This window comes from Nomia melanderi, chromosome 5 (genome assembly GCF_051020985.1).
Source record: "Nomia melanderi isolate GNS246 chromosome 5, iyNomMela1, whole genome shotgun sequence".
Classification (NCBI taxonomy): Eukaryota; Metazoa; Arthropoda; class Insecta; order Hymenoptera; family Halictidae; genus Nomia; species Nomia melanderi.
In genome coordinates, this window is record NC_135003.1 from 9,819,813 (window position 1) to 9,832,620 (window position 12,808).

The 12,808-nt window shown below is 28.9% G+C and overlaps 3 protein-coding genes across 10 annotated transcripts; 2 read left to right on the forward strand and 1 right to left on the reverse strand.

Moving 5' to 3' along the window:
* The first annotated feature begins 90 nt into the window (after positions 1-90).
* On the forward strand, positions 91-3,996 carry LOC116430866 (ribitol 5-phosphate transferase FKRP). The gene is made up of 3 exons (XM_031985497.2): positions 91-740; positions 824-1,081; positions 1,378-3,996. The coding sequence occupies exons 1-3, from the start codon at positions 276-278 to the stop codon at positions 2,143-2,145; spliced, it is 1,491 nt and encodes a 496-aa protein (XP_031841357.1). The 5' UTR covers positions 91-275; the 3' UTR covers positions 2,146-3,996.
* On the reverse strand, positions 3,876-8,632 carry LOC116430864 (dynein intermediate chain 2, ciliary). 5 transcript variants are annotated; one of them, XM_076367574.1, is made up of 16 exons: positions 7,778-8,632; positions 7,170-7,240; positions 6,984-7,094; positions 6,693-6,894; positions 6,489-6,611; positions 6,265-6,422; positions 6,111-6,194; positions 5,857-6,043; positions 5,629-5,790; positions 5,408-5,551; positions 5,231-5,337; positions 5,099-5,126; positions 4,949-4,996; positions 4,508-4,739; positions 4,198-4,431; positions 3,876-4,130 (listed from the first exon to the last, which is right to left on the reverse strand). In XM_076367574.1, the coding sequence occupies exons 1-16, from the start codon at positions 7,794-7,796 to the stop codon at positions 3,953-3,955; spliced, it is 2,088 nt and encodes a 695-aa protein (XP_076223689.1). In that variant the 5' UTR covers positions 7,797-8,632; the 3' UTR covers positions 3,876-3,952. The 5 variants fall into 5 exon arrangements, with proteins under 5 accessions (XP_076223689.1, XP_076223688.1, XP_031841349.1 ...); XM_076367573.1 differs by adding an exon at positions 7,395-7,429 and having other exon boundaries at positions 4,949-5,126; positions 7,511-7,864; XM_031985489.2 differs by adding an exon at positions 7,395-7,429 and having other exon boundaries at positions 4,949-5,126; positions 7,497-7,864.
* On the forward strand, positions 7,133-9,356 carry LOC116430865 (uncharacterized). 4 transcript variants are annotated; one of them, XM_031985492.2, is made up of 7 exons: positions 7,140-7,587; positions 7,838-7,957; positions 8,028-8,154; positions 8,258-8,375; positions 8,486-8,567; positions 8,641-8,827; positions 8,925-9,353. In XM_031985492.2, the coding sequence occupies exons 4-7, from the start codon at positions 8,307-8,309 to the stop codon at positions 9,136-9,138; spliced, it is 552 nt and encodes a 183-aa protein (XP_031841352.1). In that variant the 5' UTR covers positions 7,140-7,587; positions 7,838-7,957; positions 8,028-8,154; positions 8,258-8,306; the 3' UTR covers positions 9,139-9,353. The 4 variants fall into 4 exon arrangements, with proteins under 4 accessions (XP_031841356.1, XP_031841355.1, XP_031841352.1 ...); XM_031985496.2 differs by lacking the exon at positions 8,028-8,154 and having other exon boundaries at positions 7,133-7,587; positions 7,838-7,907; positions 8,925-9,356; XM_076367576.1 differs by lacking the exon at positions 8,028-8,154 and having other exon boundaries at positions 7,141-7,587.
* The last annotated feature ends 3,452 nt before the right edge of the window (positions 9,357-12,808 follow it).

Here is a 12,808-nt window from a genome sequence, read left to right on the forward strand (position 1 = left end):
CAACAGTGTTATCAACGTTCGTTTTTAACAGTTACTAGACTAGATTTCTGTTCCAAAACTTCCCCATTCAATACAAGGGTTGACAACTGTAAATTTCATCACTGTTTAGTTACAGAAACTAAAAGATGTTGGTATTACATGGGAAAAATAAATTGAAATACTCACGAACTGTCATGGCCAGTCAAATGTTCAAACGATATTAGAAGGTGTTGTAACATGAATATTAAGTGAAATACAATTTAACGTACGATGATACTGCAAAACACACGATAACTATGCGCCTTAAGTTTGTCAGAACATTATTAGTGCTTGCACTATTAGGTAATATCATTATATGGCATAGAGTATGGAGGTTATTTGCAGCACAAAACACATTACGGTTGTTGACACCAAACGTGGTAACACCTGATCCTCCGCAAAAACTTCATCGTCGGTTAGCTCGTCTTGTAACCGTAGTTATACGACAATTTGAAACCTTTGAAAATGATGTAGCTTCTACGGTGGAATCTGTATTAAATCTTTTTCCTGCTATACCAATATTAATAGTTTCCAATGAATTACCATACCCTCCGTTGGAATTGGATTTTGGCAATGACAGCATGCGAAACGTGAAATTAATAACTTTGCAACCAGATTTTAATACATCTTACGATGAAAGAAATCCTCTTTTCTATGTACGTACAAAGTACGTATTATTTATACCTGATGCTAGTCGACTTTCCACTAAGGAAATTGTGCAAGTAAATATCTTTGCTTGATTTTATTATTATGAAACAGCTATAATTGATTTGAACAATATTTAAGCAACACTCCTTTATTACAGGAGACTATATCACATGCAGCAAAATTAGGTATAGTAATTGTACCAATAGGAAAAGCAACTTTGAATTGTGTTAGCGTAGACTTAAAAGTAAAAGAATGGAGCCTGAAGTTTTCACGAATTCAGGGTACTGAATGTGACAGTGTGAGTGGGAAACATGCTACTATTATTGAGACAAAATTATTGAGGAAATTAACTGATCCTTTTCTATTACCATTTACGGATGCACTATATATACAAACAGCTGCGATAGGTTCAAAGGTTTGTAATTTCTGTTTAATTTTTAAGTATTTTATGTGTTTACATTGTGTTTACCATTTACATAATATCAAGAAAGATTATTTAGGTAACTGAATAATACTGGTACATTTATATATTTTTAATTACTTCGGCATTAGTTTGATATGTTTATAATTATTATCCTCTCATAAAATTTTAATGTATATAAAAAATATGTAGAATCATTTATATTTTTAAGTTTCAAATGTTTAATAATGTATACATGTATGCTAAGAAATAAGTGAGGCTGATTTCATTAGATCATTGCTTGTTACCAGATTCATATACTACCAAATTATGAATTGAATGAAGGGAAGTTATTACATAAAAATCAACAGTCACAATGGAAGGTACAACAATTGCATCTTAGTCGTGAAAGAATAATGTTTGAAAAATTGGGAATTAAGAAAGTAGTAAGAGAGTCAGATTCCATAGAATGGTATGGTTGTTCAAGGGAAAGTAGTAGATGTTTTGGATCGATAATAAATGGTGTACCATCGTATCTTTATCAAAAACGATATACACCACCTTGTTGTCTCTCAGGATTAAGAAAAGTTGCTCATCACGCATTTGATAAATTAGAAGAAGTTGGTATTAGATTTTGGTTAGAAGGAGGATCTTTACTTGGTGCTATGAAATATGGTGATATTTTACCATGGGATCATGAAGTACAAATAGGAGTTAATCGCGATGATATTGAACGATCACCATGGTTAATTAAAGCCATGATTAAACCCACTGTTGATAATGATGGTTTTGTTTGGGAGAAAGCAGCAGAAGGGGATTTTTTTAAAGTACAGTATTCAAAAATCAATCATTTAAATGTAAACATACTTCCATTTTATGCAAGAAATGGTTCTATGATTAAAGCAGCATGGTTTTTAAACCAAAGAAATTTCCCAGAGCAATTTCTTCACCCAATGTCGAGTATAGAATTTGCTGGCAGACAAGTGCCATGTCCAAACAATATTAGGGATTTTTTAGAATTGAAGTATTTTAAAGGTGTGATAGAAAATCCAGAACTTCCTGGAAAAATTTCATTTTAGATTTTATATTTAGAAAGATTTATCTTGTAGTAAAAGATACATGTAGTTAAAAGCATACAAATTTCTGTATTAAGATATAATTTAAATGATATAACCAGTAACTACTTCTATACATAATAAAATTTTACATTTTTTCTTTATTATCTTAAATATCCGAATTAATATCTTCTACTAAGAATTTAAATTAGGTCTTGCATTGTAGAATTTGTAATTAAGATGTATTATTTTCCGACATTTTATAAAAGTTATTAAGTGGTATTATAAAATAAGAATAAGTAAGAAAGAATTTATAAGATATATTTAAAATGTAGGTGTTACATATTTTCATAGATTCATAAGAACAGTAACAGCATTTTATTACATTTTTAATTCTCCTGAAATAATTATTTATTCTTAACATGAATATTAATTTTCTACTTTATTACAAATGAATTATCACACATTATCTCAAGTTCCTAAAATTTTAGATTATTTCAAACTGAACGTAGAAACTTGTTACTTCACAAGTTACAAAAAAATATATTTTGAAAGATAGTATTATATTTACAATTTTTTAGAAATGAACTTTTGGGTATTATTAAGTCTAATAATAAAAATGATGCGTTTTTATTTAATTTAATGAAATGAATTGATGTGCCAAAGATTTGAAATTATTTTTAGAATAATTTGAAATATTTTTTTACTTTTTTGTATTTCTGAATACCATTTAATTAAACCTGTAGTACAAAAATTTGTGTTTTATAGTTTTATCAATATTAATTCATGATAAGACATATTTCATCATCAGTAGCTACTCATGTAAAATAATTATTTTCTTACTTTTCTCTTATGTCATACATTTTGAATACATTTGAATAATAATGAATCTTATTGACTAATATTACTGTGATATATCATGTTTTTATGTATTTATTTGTTTTATAAAAAATATTTGATTTAAAAACATATCTGAATTGAATATCAAATATTTTAACATTTAAGATTTTATTATTGATATTGAATATTACCTATGTAATGTTTATTTTAAAATTTAAAAGGAGGTAACAGACACTGTGATAATCAGTGCTTACTATATTGTTTACTTGAAATACTGAAAATAATTAAGTTTTTCTTGCATATACAAACATTACTTATAAAATATTATTATTTTTCTACTATTATTAATTATTAGTTATAAGTTCTAGATTTTACTAGCACTATTTCATATACTTTTCATTTATAATATACAATTGATTTTACACATAACTTTAAATTAATATTGTTTGATGTGAATAATTCATGTAAAACATTCCAGAAATTATTAAACTTATTCTCTAAGTGCGTTTACAAATCATCATTTATTGTATAGTAAACCAGTGCTGTTATATGTATGGAATTGCAAAAAATTTAATATAAATAATACTATTTATAAAATGATATATTAAAGTAGTTTCATAATCGTTAAAAATTGCTTCTAGTCTAGGATTCACATGTTGTAGCAAGTCTGTATACCAACATTATATTTGTAAATCATAGTAATATTTTTAATGTATTCTAAATTTAGTGCCAATTTATTTATAAAAATATAGATATTAATATGTATTTTCTGTTATAGCAAATATTAATAAAATGTTGCTGTTTGCAAAACAGAATATTACATACCTTTTTGCTACATTGCAATTGTTTAATGTAGATAGATAAATGAGCTTATAATTAAATATTTAAGAATCCCATAAAAAAAGTGTCTTTTATATAATGTATTCCTTGTTACTTATGATGTAAATAAATAAGGGACAAATTGTTTTTACTTAGTAAAAATATAATTTAATTATGTCACTATTCTTACATCCTCTGGTGGTATTAATATGGGTGGTTCACGTACAAAACTTAGCAGTTTTTCTAACTTCATAATTTCTAAATCTCTGTGTGTTAAATGCAGTTGCCTTTTGGTTGGTCTTACTTTTATTCTAAGATTTGGTGACAATTTTAAAGTAGTCACAGTGCCTCTACGAATATAAAATGCAGAAATAAAATTCATACAATAGAAGTGTCAAATACTTGGTAAATACTTACTTGTCATCGCCAACTATAATAAATGGAAGTTGGTTGTTAAATGCTAGTCGAGTTAGTTTATTCTTCTTTTTACTAACAACTGCTTGACTACATATTGGTCTATATTTGTTGACATTTAAATCAAATACTGTGACTTTTCCATCATTGGAAACACAAGCTAATACTGTTGAACTATATGGTGCCCATTCAACATCTCCAATTGGAACACCAAGATCAAACATAAATAAAGGTTCCCTACAAAAGATTAAATATATAATAAGAACAGTAATATTAATTTTTTTATATATAATATTGTTTGTGTGATCTTTACATTCTATTATCCTCCCATATTTTTATTCTCCAGTCACCTGAACAACTTGCAAATATGGTAGAATTAAATTTATTAAATACTATTCGGTACACTGGCATATTGTGTGCCTCATCATAAGTTTTCATATAAACGCTACTATATGCCGTATTACATTTATAAATTGTTCCTTCTTCTGTACCTACTAAGAATACATTTTGATCTGCAGGATGAAATGCAAGGCATGTTCCACATCCTAAAAAAATTCGGTATTTTAGTAACATAAATAAATTTGAAGCTTGTGTTTTCCTTTAAGGATTTTATTTAATTACAAATAAGGTGTAAAAATGATTCATTCTTAAGGTTTGTGTTTAATTATGTTTAACAGAATCTTATAGATTATATATAGATAAAATTCATAATCTGTTTACTTATGTATATATATAAAACATAAAACTTTATTACCTTTAAGTGTAATCATGGTACCATCCGGTCCAGGTATTGGTGGTCGGTCTAGAAAAAGTGTCATAACCGTTGTTAAGCCAAGATCATTTTGATTTAATATCCAGTAATTTATTTTTCCATCAATGCTGACACTGTAGAATGCTAAATTACCTTCTTCTGTATCTGGTGCCCAACATACCTTAAAGTATAAATAATTTCTGTTCAATGAAATTCTGTGAATGTGTTTAAATTGCTAGAAGTGTCTATATTAAATTGATTTAATGTTTTTAAAATTTAACAAACCTCCCATACTATACCTCCATGTTTTTGACCAACATCATTACTCTTATATTGTGGAGCTGTAGGTGGTAACATGATGTTATAAACAGCAACAGCACCATCCATTGTGCCTTAATTGTAAAAATGAAGATCAACTTTATTATTATAAGAGTATTATATAAAATTTCTTCAATTTCGTACCAATAACCAGAAGATGTGGATGTTGTTCACTGAAGGCTAAGGACATTACTGGAGATTCTATTTTACAGATCCATTCTGGATATGATGGATTTTTTAAGCTAAACAAGCAAACTTTTCCAGTTGTTAATGGACTGTTAAATGACACTAAAATAAATTAAATGGCACTATTATAAACATGCGTATAAATATAAAATATTAAAACTTTAACATCTTGTATTAACTTGTTCCATAAGATACTGCAAATAAATCATAATATCTTCCATTAAAACATAAACCGGTAACATCATGCTTCTTAGTTTTTTCATAACTAAATTTCCATAAAGGCAATAACGATCCTTCCCCATCCTTAAATTCATCACTTGGATCATCCCAATACCTATAGTCTGAAAATGTTTATATATGTGTATATATATATTCATTGAATAAATTATAATTCTTTTAATAGTAACCTTGTGCTATGTCATCAAAAATATTTTGATTCACCATTCGTTCTAATGTTTTTGCTGCTTGTAACATTCGCGCTGATACTACCATGGATTGCGTTTGAGCTTGTCTTTTTATATCTTCCTTCTTTAGTTGTAAGATTGGAATTCTTTTCTCTTTTTCTCTTTCACGTTGCTGTTGCGCGAAATCTTCCTAAAATAAAAATATACAGATTATGTTTGTATTTTCAATTCGATTACTTTCAAATGAAAATACATACTTGATATTCATCAAAAATTGTCCATTGAAAAACATGTGTATTAAACGTTCCTGTTGGTGGAGGTACAGTTTGTGTACTCATTTCCTATAAGATAATCATACAATTAATTAAATAAAAAAGTTCATTTAATTAAATTTGTATACTATTATCTTACCCGTAAAGGATTAGTATATGTTAAAGCAGCTCTTTCACAAAAATTAAATTGATTTGGAATTTTTTTAGGTTTTATTGTTTCTATTTCTTCTTCATCTGGTTCAACTTCAACTTCAGGTTCTTTTTGTTCTTTTTCAACATCTTTAGATGTTAATTCATCTATAATTATAAAATATATGTTACTTTTCATCATCATTATTATTTCATTATTACTGTTCATCGTACCATCTTGTTCTTCTTTCTCTTCTCCTTTGTCTTCTTCACCTGCTGCTTCTTCTTCTTTCTCTTCTTCATCCTTCTCCCCTTCATCGTCATGTGACATGTGTGTCACATCCTGATGACTTTCCACTATAAAAATAACTACCTTTTTATCTAAATAGCACATTAATTATAAATATGGTAAACAAATTTTTTGTTATAAAGTTTTACCAACAAGACCACCAGATAACTGCACTTTTGCTTCTTCAGAGTCTTTGTGCAATATAGTTCCCTGTACATTTAAAAGAGTTATCAAATGTGGAGGAGGTGGTAATTTTATAAATTCTTTCAATTTCCATGACCATTCAACTAAAGAATCTGGTATTCTTGTATTATGTATAGTGAGAACTCTTGCAAACTCTTCTTGTAATTCCTGAAGAATAAGGCAAACAAATATTTTTAAGAAGTATATAATTAAAGTGTACAATATGTTAATATTGTTTAGCAAAGGATAACACATACTTCTTCTGTCAATTGTAGTTGATCATCTGGTTTGAGAAAAACCTTTCCACGCATCCATTCCATATCACCAGCTCCACTGAAGTCTACACGACTTCGCACAAAACTCATATGCTACATAGATACGATAAATTTGAATAGAAAGAATAATTGAAATTTAGTACTATATTTGAACAATGAAATACTAACTCTCATTATATCCCTATCTGATGCCTTGGAAGCTGATCTCTTTGTGTGTGGCATTGTTTTGACTTTCCAAACTAGTACAAAATTATGTACAAAATTGTAATACATTAATTATATAAATTAACATATTCTGAAGATACATTACATTATTTCAATTTATCTATTCTAATTTATTATAATAAATTTTAATTACATTATACTAAACAAAGTATTCATTAAAATTCTTACACTGTAGAAAAGAATATTAAAATTTTGTTGCTCTCCTGTGTAAATTAAATTGGTGTATAGATTACATAAAAAGCAAACATTACTTTATTACAGTAAACATACATTACAAAAATGACCTGAAGTTTAGTATGTCAGATTTATCTTTAGGAAATGTAGAAGTGTGGTTTCCTAGGAAACATGTTATATTGCTATGGTACTATTTGAGTAATATTTATTTTAAGTGAAATATTATATCATATCTTATATTAATTTATTATAACAATTAATATAATATTGCATATTAGCATTATTAAACGAAATATACAGTTTTAAGTAATTTGACTTAAAAAAAAATTGTTTTATTTAAATTTATAAAATAAATTTGATATATTTGCAATGCATACAGTGTAAAACGTATATCATATATTTTAATAGAAATTTGTTTATTTCTTTCAAAAAACCAGCAATAATGCAGAAATGTCTGTGTGACTATATAGATGAAAGAAAATCAATAACAGAACTTGCCATGATAATGTAAGCATGCTTGGTACTTATAGATAAGTCAGAATTATACACAAATACTTGTGAGTAAAATTTAAAAAATTGTACATTTTTAAGTATACTTTTGTGCAATACAATACATATTATTTGTAGATTATGTTACATTTGGAAATTACTTATTTTCTAAGTACCTATACAAAGTACCTGTGTACAAACAATGACTGTGTGTACATTATAAATGGAATTTATGCATTGTTATTTAACGTTTAAATAATAAGAGGTATTTTGTTAGTTATATCATAAGAAATTCTTGTATATGTATGTGGTTATGTAAAATAAGTGTTTGATTTTTAGTGTAAAACAGTGTTGCATTTTTTTTCCAGATGAGTTGAAAGTGTAAGTCTTTTATGTAACATAACATTTTATTTTGTCATGGAAGATAGTGGAATTGACAGTGACCCAAAGAACACTGGTCATACAGAAGATGAAAGACTTTTCTTGGTGAGTATATAATTTGCCATATTTTACTTTATGAGACAAGTGTAATGAAGTCAACATAAAATGAAATGAAAGTGTATAATTTCATAACATAATGTCGAATACTTCTTTAGGGAAGTGATAGTAGCTGTAGTAGCAATCAAACACAAACATCTCAACACAACTCTACTACTAAGCAACTACAAAAAAAACTTGGTATTATTGTTAATTTAGTATCTTATTTCACATTTATGATTAGTCTGATGTGTGTAAAACTCAATCTTTATAGAGGCAAGGATTGAACAAGCCAAACGTATTCAACGTAATTCAGATTACATAAAGTTACCAAAATATGACAAAGGAAGTAATAGTAGTAGTAGTACTGCTGGTTTAATATCAATTCAACGGCTTCCCATACCAAATAAAAATAAAGAACATCTTCCTCTTGTTGAATATTGGCATAGCGATAGTGAAAGGTAACTAGAAATTTTAATAAACACAATTTCCTCATAAATGTGATAATTTTTTTGGTTTGTTTGTTAAATATGTTACAAACAATGTTTTAATTTATAGTGAAGGTGAAATGACCCTTTTTCCACCATCAAAGTCGAAAGATTCCTCTAAGCACAAACAAGATTTGACTGATACTTTCAGTATTGAAGAATTAAGTGAAGAAAGTGAGGATTCTTTAAATTTAGGACCAGCACAACCATCTCCAGAGCTAAAATTTATGCAATCTTATGGATGTACAGAGGAATGTTTTCGATGCCAGTGCCAGATATTGTAATTCACTGTTATGTATATGTTTTAAGTATATTGAAGATTAATTATTTTTTATGTATTGTTGAATATTATTTAATGTTTTGAAATTTCATATAATTATGTGATCAGAAGTTTTATATATATATATATAGAACCGTGCAAGCCAAATATATTAAGTATTTATATCATGTAATTTAAAAAATGTTCATTTTTCCCATTTTCCTAGTTGTCTGACAAAACTTTTAATGAATTTAAATACTTGCAAGTTATAGATATTAAAAAAAGATGATACTGTTTTAAGTTAAATAAATTCTTTTATTTTCAATTCAATTCACAGGTTCAAATAATAAAATTGAAAAATGAAAGTGTTAATATTAATTCTTTATTATTTCTTAAATCTTTAACAATGATAAAAGGACATAAGATATTACATTTTATTGATAATAAAGATTGTTACAGAAACATATAATAAACTTTTTCGTTTCGAGTAAAAATATATTAAGTGTGCTTCGTGTGTTATCGTTGTTACTTTTTGTGAACTATACAAGTTATATGGTATGAATAAATTGTTTTATTTATGAAACCATCTTTCTCTTTTGTTTAGAAGCAAACCATATGCGAATGCTAGTGTTATACAACGAGAATGTCTGCAAATAGAACGCTAATTAATCGCTTACACTCGATAAACTTGTTCTTCTCTCTGATACTCCGATGAGCCAGATTTATAATTAGATTTACAAGATTGAGACGCACGTACAGAAATTAACAACCCGTTCAAGATTCATATATAAGATGAAATCTTTACGTTATAATATAAAAAATGGTATATATTTGAGAATCACTTAGGAAACATGTTATTCAAATCACTTTATTTAATCTTGCTGTACGAATCAATGAAATATTTACAGAATATTGAGTTATATAATTACAGGATGTATCCATAACTTGCATGAATTATCACTTTTTTAATAGTGCGAGATAATTAAAATTATATGAAAAGTTTCATAATTGAATACTGTTAGAACTAGAAAAAGGTTTTTATACTGTTCCTGAATATGTAGTTCTTAATTCTGTAGTTGAAGTATGATTCTCTTACTGTGGGTTTTGTGTTAAGAACTTCGGTAAAAGGAATGGATTATAGTAAAAATTTACTTTATACGTATACATTGCATCTTCATGTATAGAACGACCATAACGGCGAATTGATGCATTGCGTATGAATATTTAAATGCACCCGGTCCCGCGTATTGCCCTCGTATGTATAATATTGTATGAGGGAGATGTATTCACAAGCTACGTCGTCACCACTGCCGGTACCGTCATAAATTAAATGAGAATTATGGCGTATTTTGTAACCAATTTGAAGTAATAAATTTCATCCCTTCGGCGAACGTGACAACCTGTAATGTGAGCGCCACTAATGTTCCTTCATTTATTCGTACGTTCCAAGCGAAAATGAGAAAGAGAGGTGAACCTCCTTAAATGAGATTCCAACGACCGGTCCACCACTGATTTCTGTTGGATGTTGTATCTAAGACATGAACAAAGAGAGATTCATTGATTTCTTTTCCTCCTGTTTAACGGTGAACATTTATGTAAAGTATTCTAGCCTTTTTCCTGAAGAGTCTGCAACATATAGACGTAATCGATTCTTCAAACAAAGGCGAATTTATTTTTGGTGTTCGTTCACGAACATTGTAAAGTAATAAATGTTATATAAAATTGTAAAGATGAGTATATTCTTGTAACGAATAATTGAAAGATTACAGTATAAATTAAAAGAAGTCGTGTAGTATTATCATTCAAACTCTTTTCGGTCGTATCAGGCGAGTTCTATTCATTAGCCTGATAAACAAACTGATCTAACATGGTGTAATGCGGCGTCTTAATCAGCAAAAGTACTGATTTTTTGAGTCACCGTAGTTGGACATCACCTTTGAATCTAATCCCAAACCAGTAGAACCGGATTTCGTGAGAATATGTCCTCCAAGGCTTGAAAAAAGGATCCACAAAACCATAGAAGGATAGGAGAATTTCGTTGGTACGTAACGTGGTGTTTAGGCATTATACAGAAAGCAGCACATTATATTTTGAAAAATTTACTATACAATACAAATAAATAAATTTAACATTAGATATTAATGTTTATGTATAATGCAGTTTGGAATCCTTAATTTTAGTCCTTTGGTTCGAGAGTTATCAGGTTTTGTTTCTTAGTTTCGGGAGTCTTCAATGTTGGATTTTCATAGTTAGGGGGTTTGCGCCTTTAGTTCTCAAATTCAAAGGTTCCTGGGTTTGTGGGTTCTATGTTTATATCTCAAGATTCTAGAATCCTTTCATTTTGAGTATTTTGTTTCTTGAGTCTTCAAGCATTTTGTTCGAAAGTCTTTAATCTTGAATTCTTCGGTGCTAGGATTCATAGTCTTGGATCTTTACATTCTAAGGCCGTATCTTTAAATTTGGATTGTTGAATTTCGATTCAATGTGTACAGATTTTAGCAGAGCTGATTCTTATCTCATAGTTCTATATGGATTTAATCGAAGTCCCACACCGTGACAGTGCAAGTGACGAAGATTGCACTCGGCTTTGACTATCGTTCCGTTCCTTCGTGTCTTCAATTTTTAAATGCACGTAGCTTGTAATTCTTTGGAATACCAAGGAGAATCTGAACTGACGTTAAGCAATAGTACCAGTACGACTTTGTATCTGAGGAATTCGCAAAAAGGCTAAATGTCCGATTATAGCTACTACGCCAATGAGTTTGTCCCGTAACGGGGCTCGAACTACGGTCCGCTGCTTGCTTACTCGAAACCCATCGCTTCCTGTACCAACGACTTTTTTTCTCGGGCAACCAGGCTTAATTAAATACCGGTGGACGAAGGCATCCGCATCCTCTTCTCAGAGGGCTGCGCTTACGTGACTGCAACCGCGGTTTTACCTTGCAAAGAACGAGGACGGATAAAGTTAGTATATCCCTCCTCTTCTGTTACGTAATATATTTATTTACATTATTTAAACTTTTTCTTTGCAAGTGCTCTACACTAGGATCCGAGATATCTTCATTTTCAATACTTCGTGTTAAGTCTATTTCCATAAATCCTGAAACTTTCATAGTTTCCATGTTCTACGCCTAGTGTTCTTACAATTAGCGTTAGATAATTAACTACAATCTATGCATCAACAAACTAATCTGAGTTTATTATTGTTAAATATTGCAGCACTAACTAATCAAAATAATTATCTCATTCATGCTTTATTTCTGGTAAACTACTGTCCTCCCAAATGACATTTCCAAAAATTAATCTTTTGTACTCGGAAGTTTCTCAGTAGAAATATTTAACATTTTTTTACGAGACAAAGTCGATATTCTTTGAAATTAACTCGAAGGGAAATCTCAAGTGCATTGAGGAACAAAGTTATTTTATTGCAATATTTCACGTATCGAGACATTATACAAAGTTCAACATTAAATATCAGATTTTATAGTTTTACTGCGTCAAATCAAATGGTGACTGAGAGTCACCTCCCGAGTGCAAGGGGTTAAATTAGTACGAAGTAAAACTCTTTTCCAACGTTCCTGAAAAAGAGCAGTATCTCAGTTAACTCTCTGCGGGCGAAGACTCTTTACAGTATAGAAAACTTGCAACATATGAAGCTAAATTATACATCGAATGCTTAAACGATAGAAAAAAAG

What these genes read in the sequence shown, in the direction of transcription:
- LOC116430866 (XM_031985497.2), top strand. Translation starts at nt 276, where the DNA reads ATGCGCCTTAAGTTTGTCAGAACATTATTAGTGCTTGCACTATTAGGT. An exon ending in CCACTAAGGAAATTGTGCAA is followed by an intron (nt 741 to 823) that starts GTAAATATCTTT and finishes CCTTTATTACAG; the next exon opens with GAGACTATATCACATGCAGC. An exon ending in CAGCTGCGATAGGTTCAAAG is followed by an intron (nt 1,082 to 1,377) that starts GTTTGTAATTTC and finishes GCTTGTTACCAG; the next exon opens with ATTCATATACTACCAAATTA.
- LOC116430864 (XM_076367571.1), bottom strand. An exon ending in AACTACAATTGACAGAAGAA is followed by an intron (nt 6,895 to 6,983) that starts GTATGTGTTATC and finishes CTTATTCTTCAG; the next exon opens with GAATTACAAGAAGAGTTTGC. An exon ending in CAATTTTTGATGAATATCAA is followed by an intron (nt 6,044 to 6,110) that starts GTATGTATTTTC and finishes TTTTTATTTTAG; the next exon opens with GAAGATTTCGCGCAACAGCA.
- LOC116430865 (XM_031985496.2), top strand. Translation starts at nt 8,307, where the DNA reads ATGGAAGATAGTGGAATTGACAGTGACCCAAAGAACACTGGTCATACA. An exon ending in AAGATGAAAGACTTTTCTTG is followed by an intron (nt 8,376 to 8,485) that starts GTGAGTATATAA and finishes ATACTTCTTTAG; the next exon opens with GGAAGTGATAGTAGCTGTAG. An exon ending in GCAACTACAAAAAAAACTTG is followed by an intron (nt 8,568 to 8,640) that starts GTATTATTGTTA and finishes CAATCTTTATAG; the next exon opens with AGGCAAGGATTGAACAAGCC.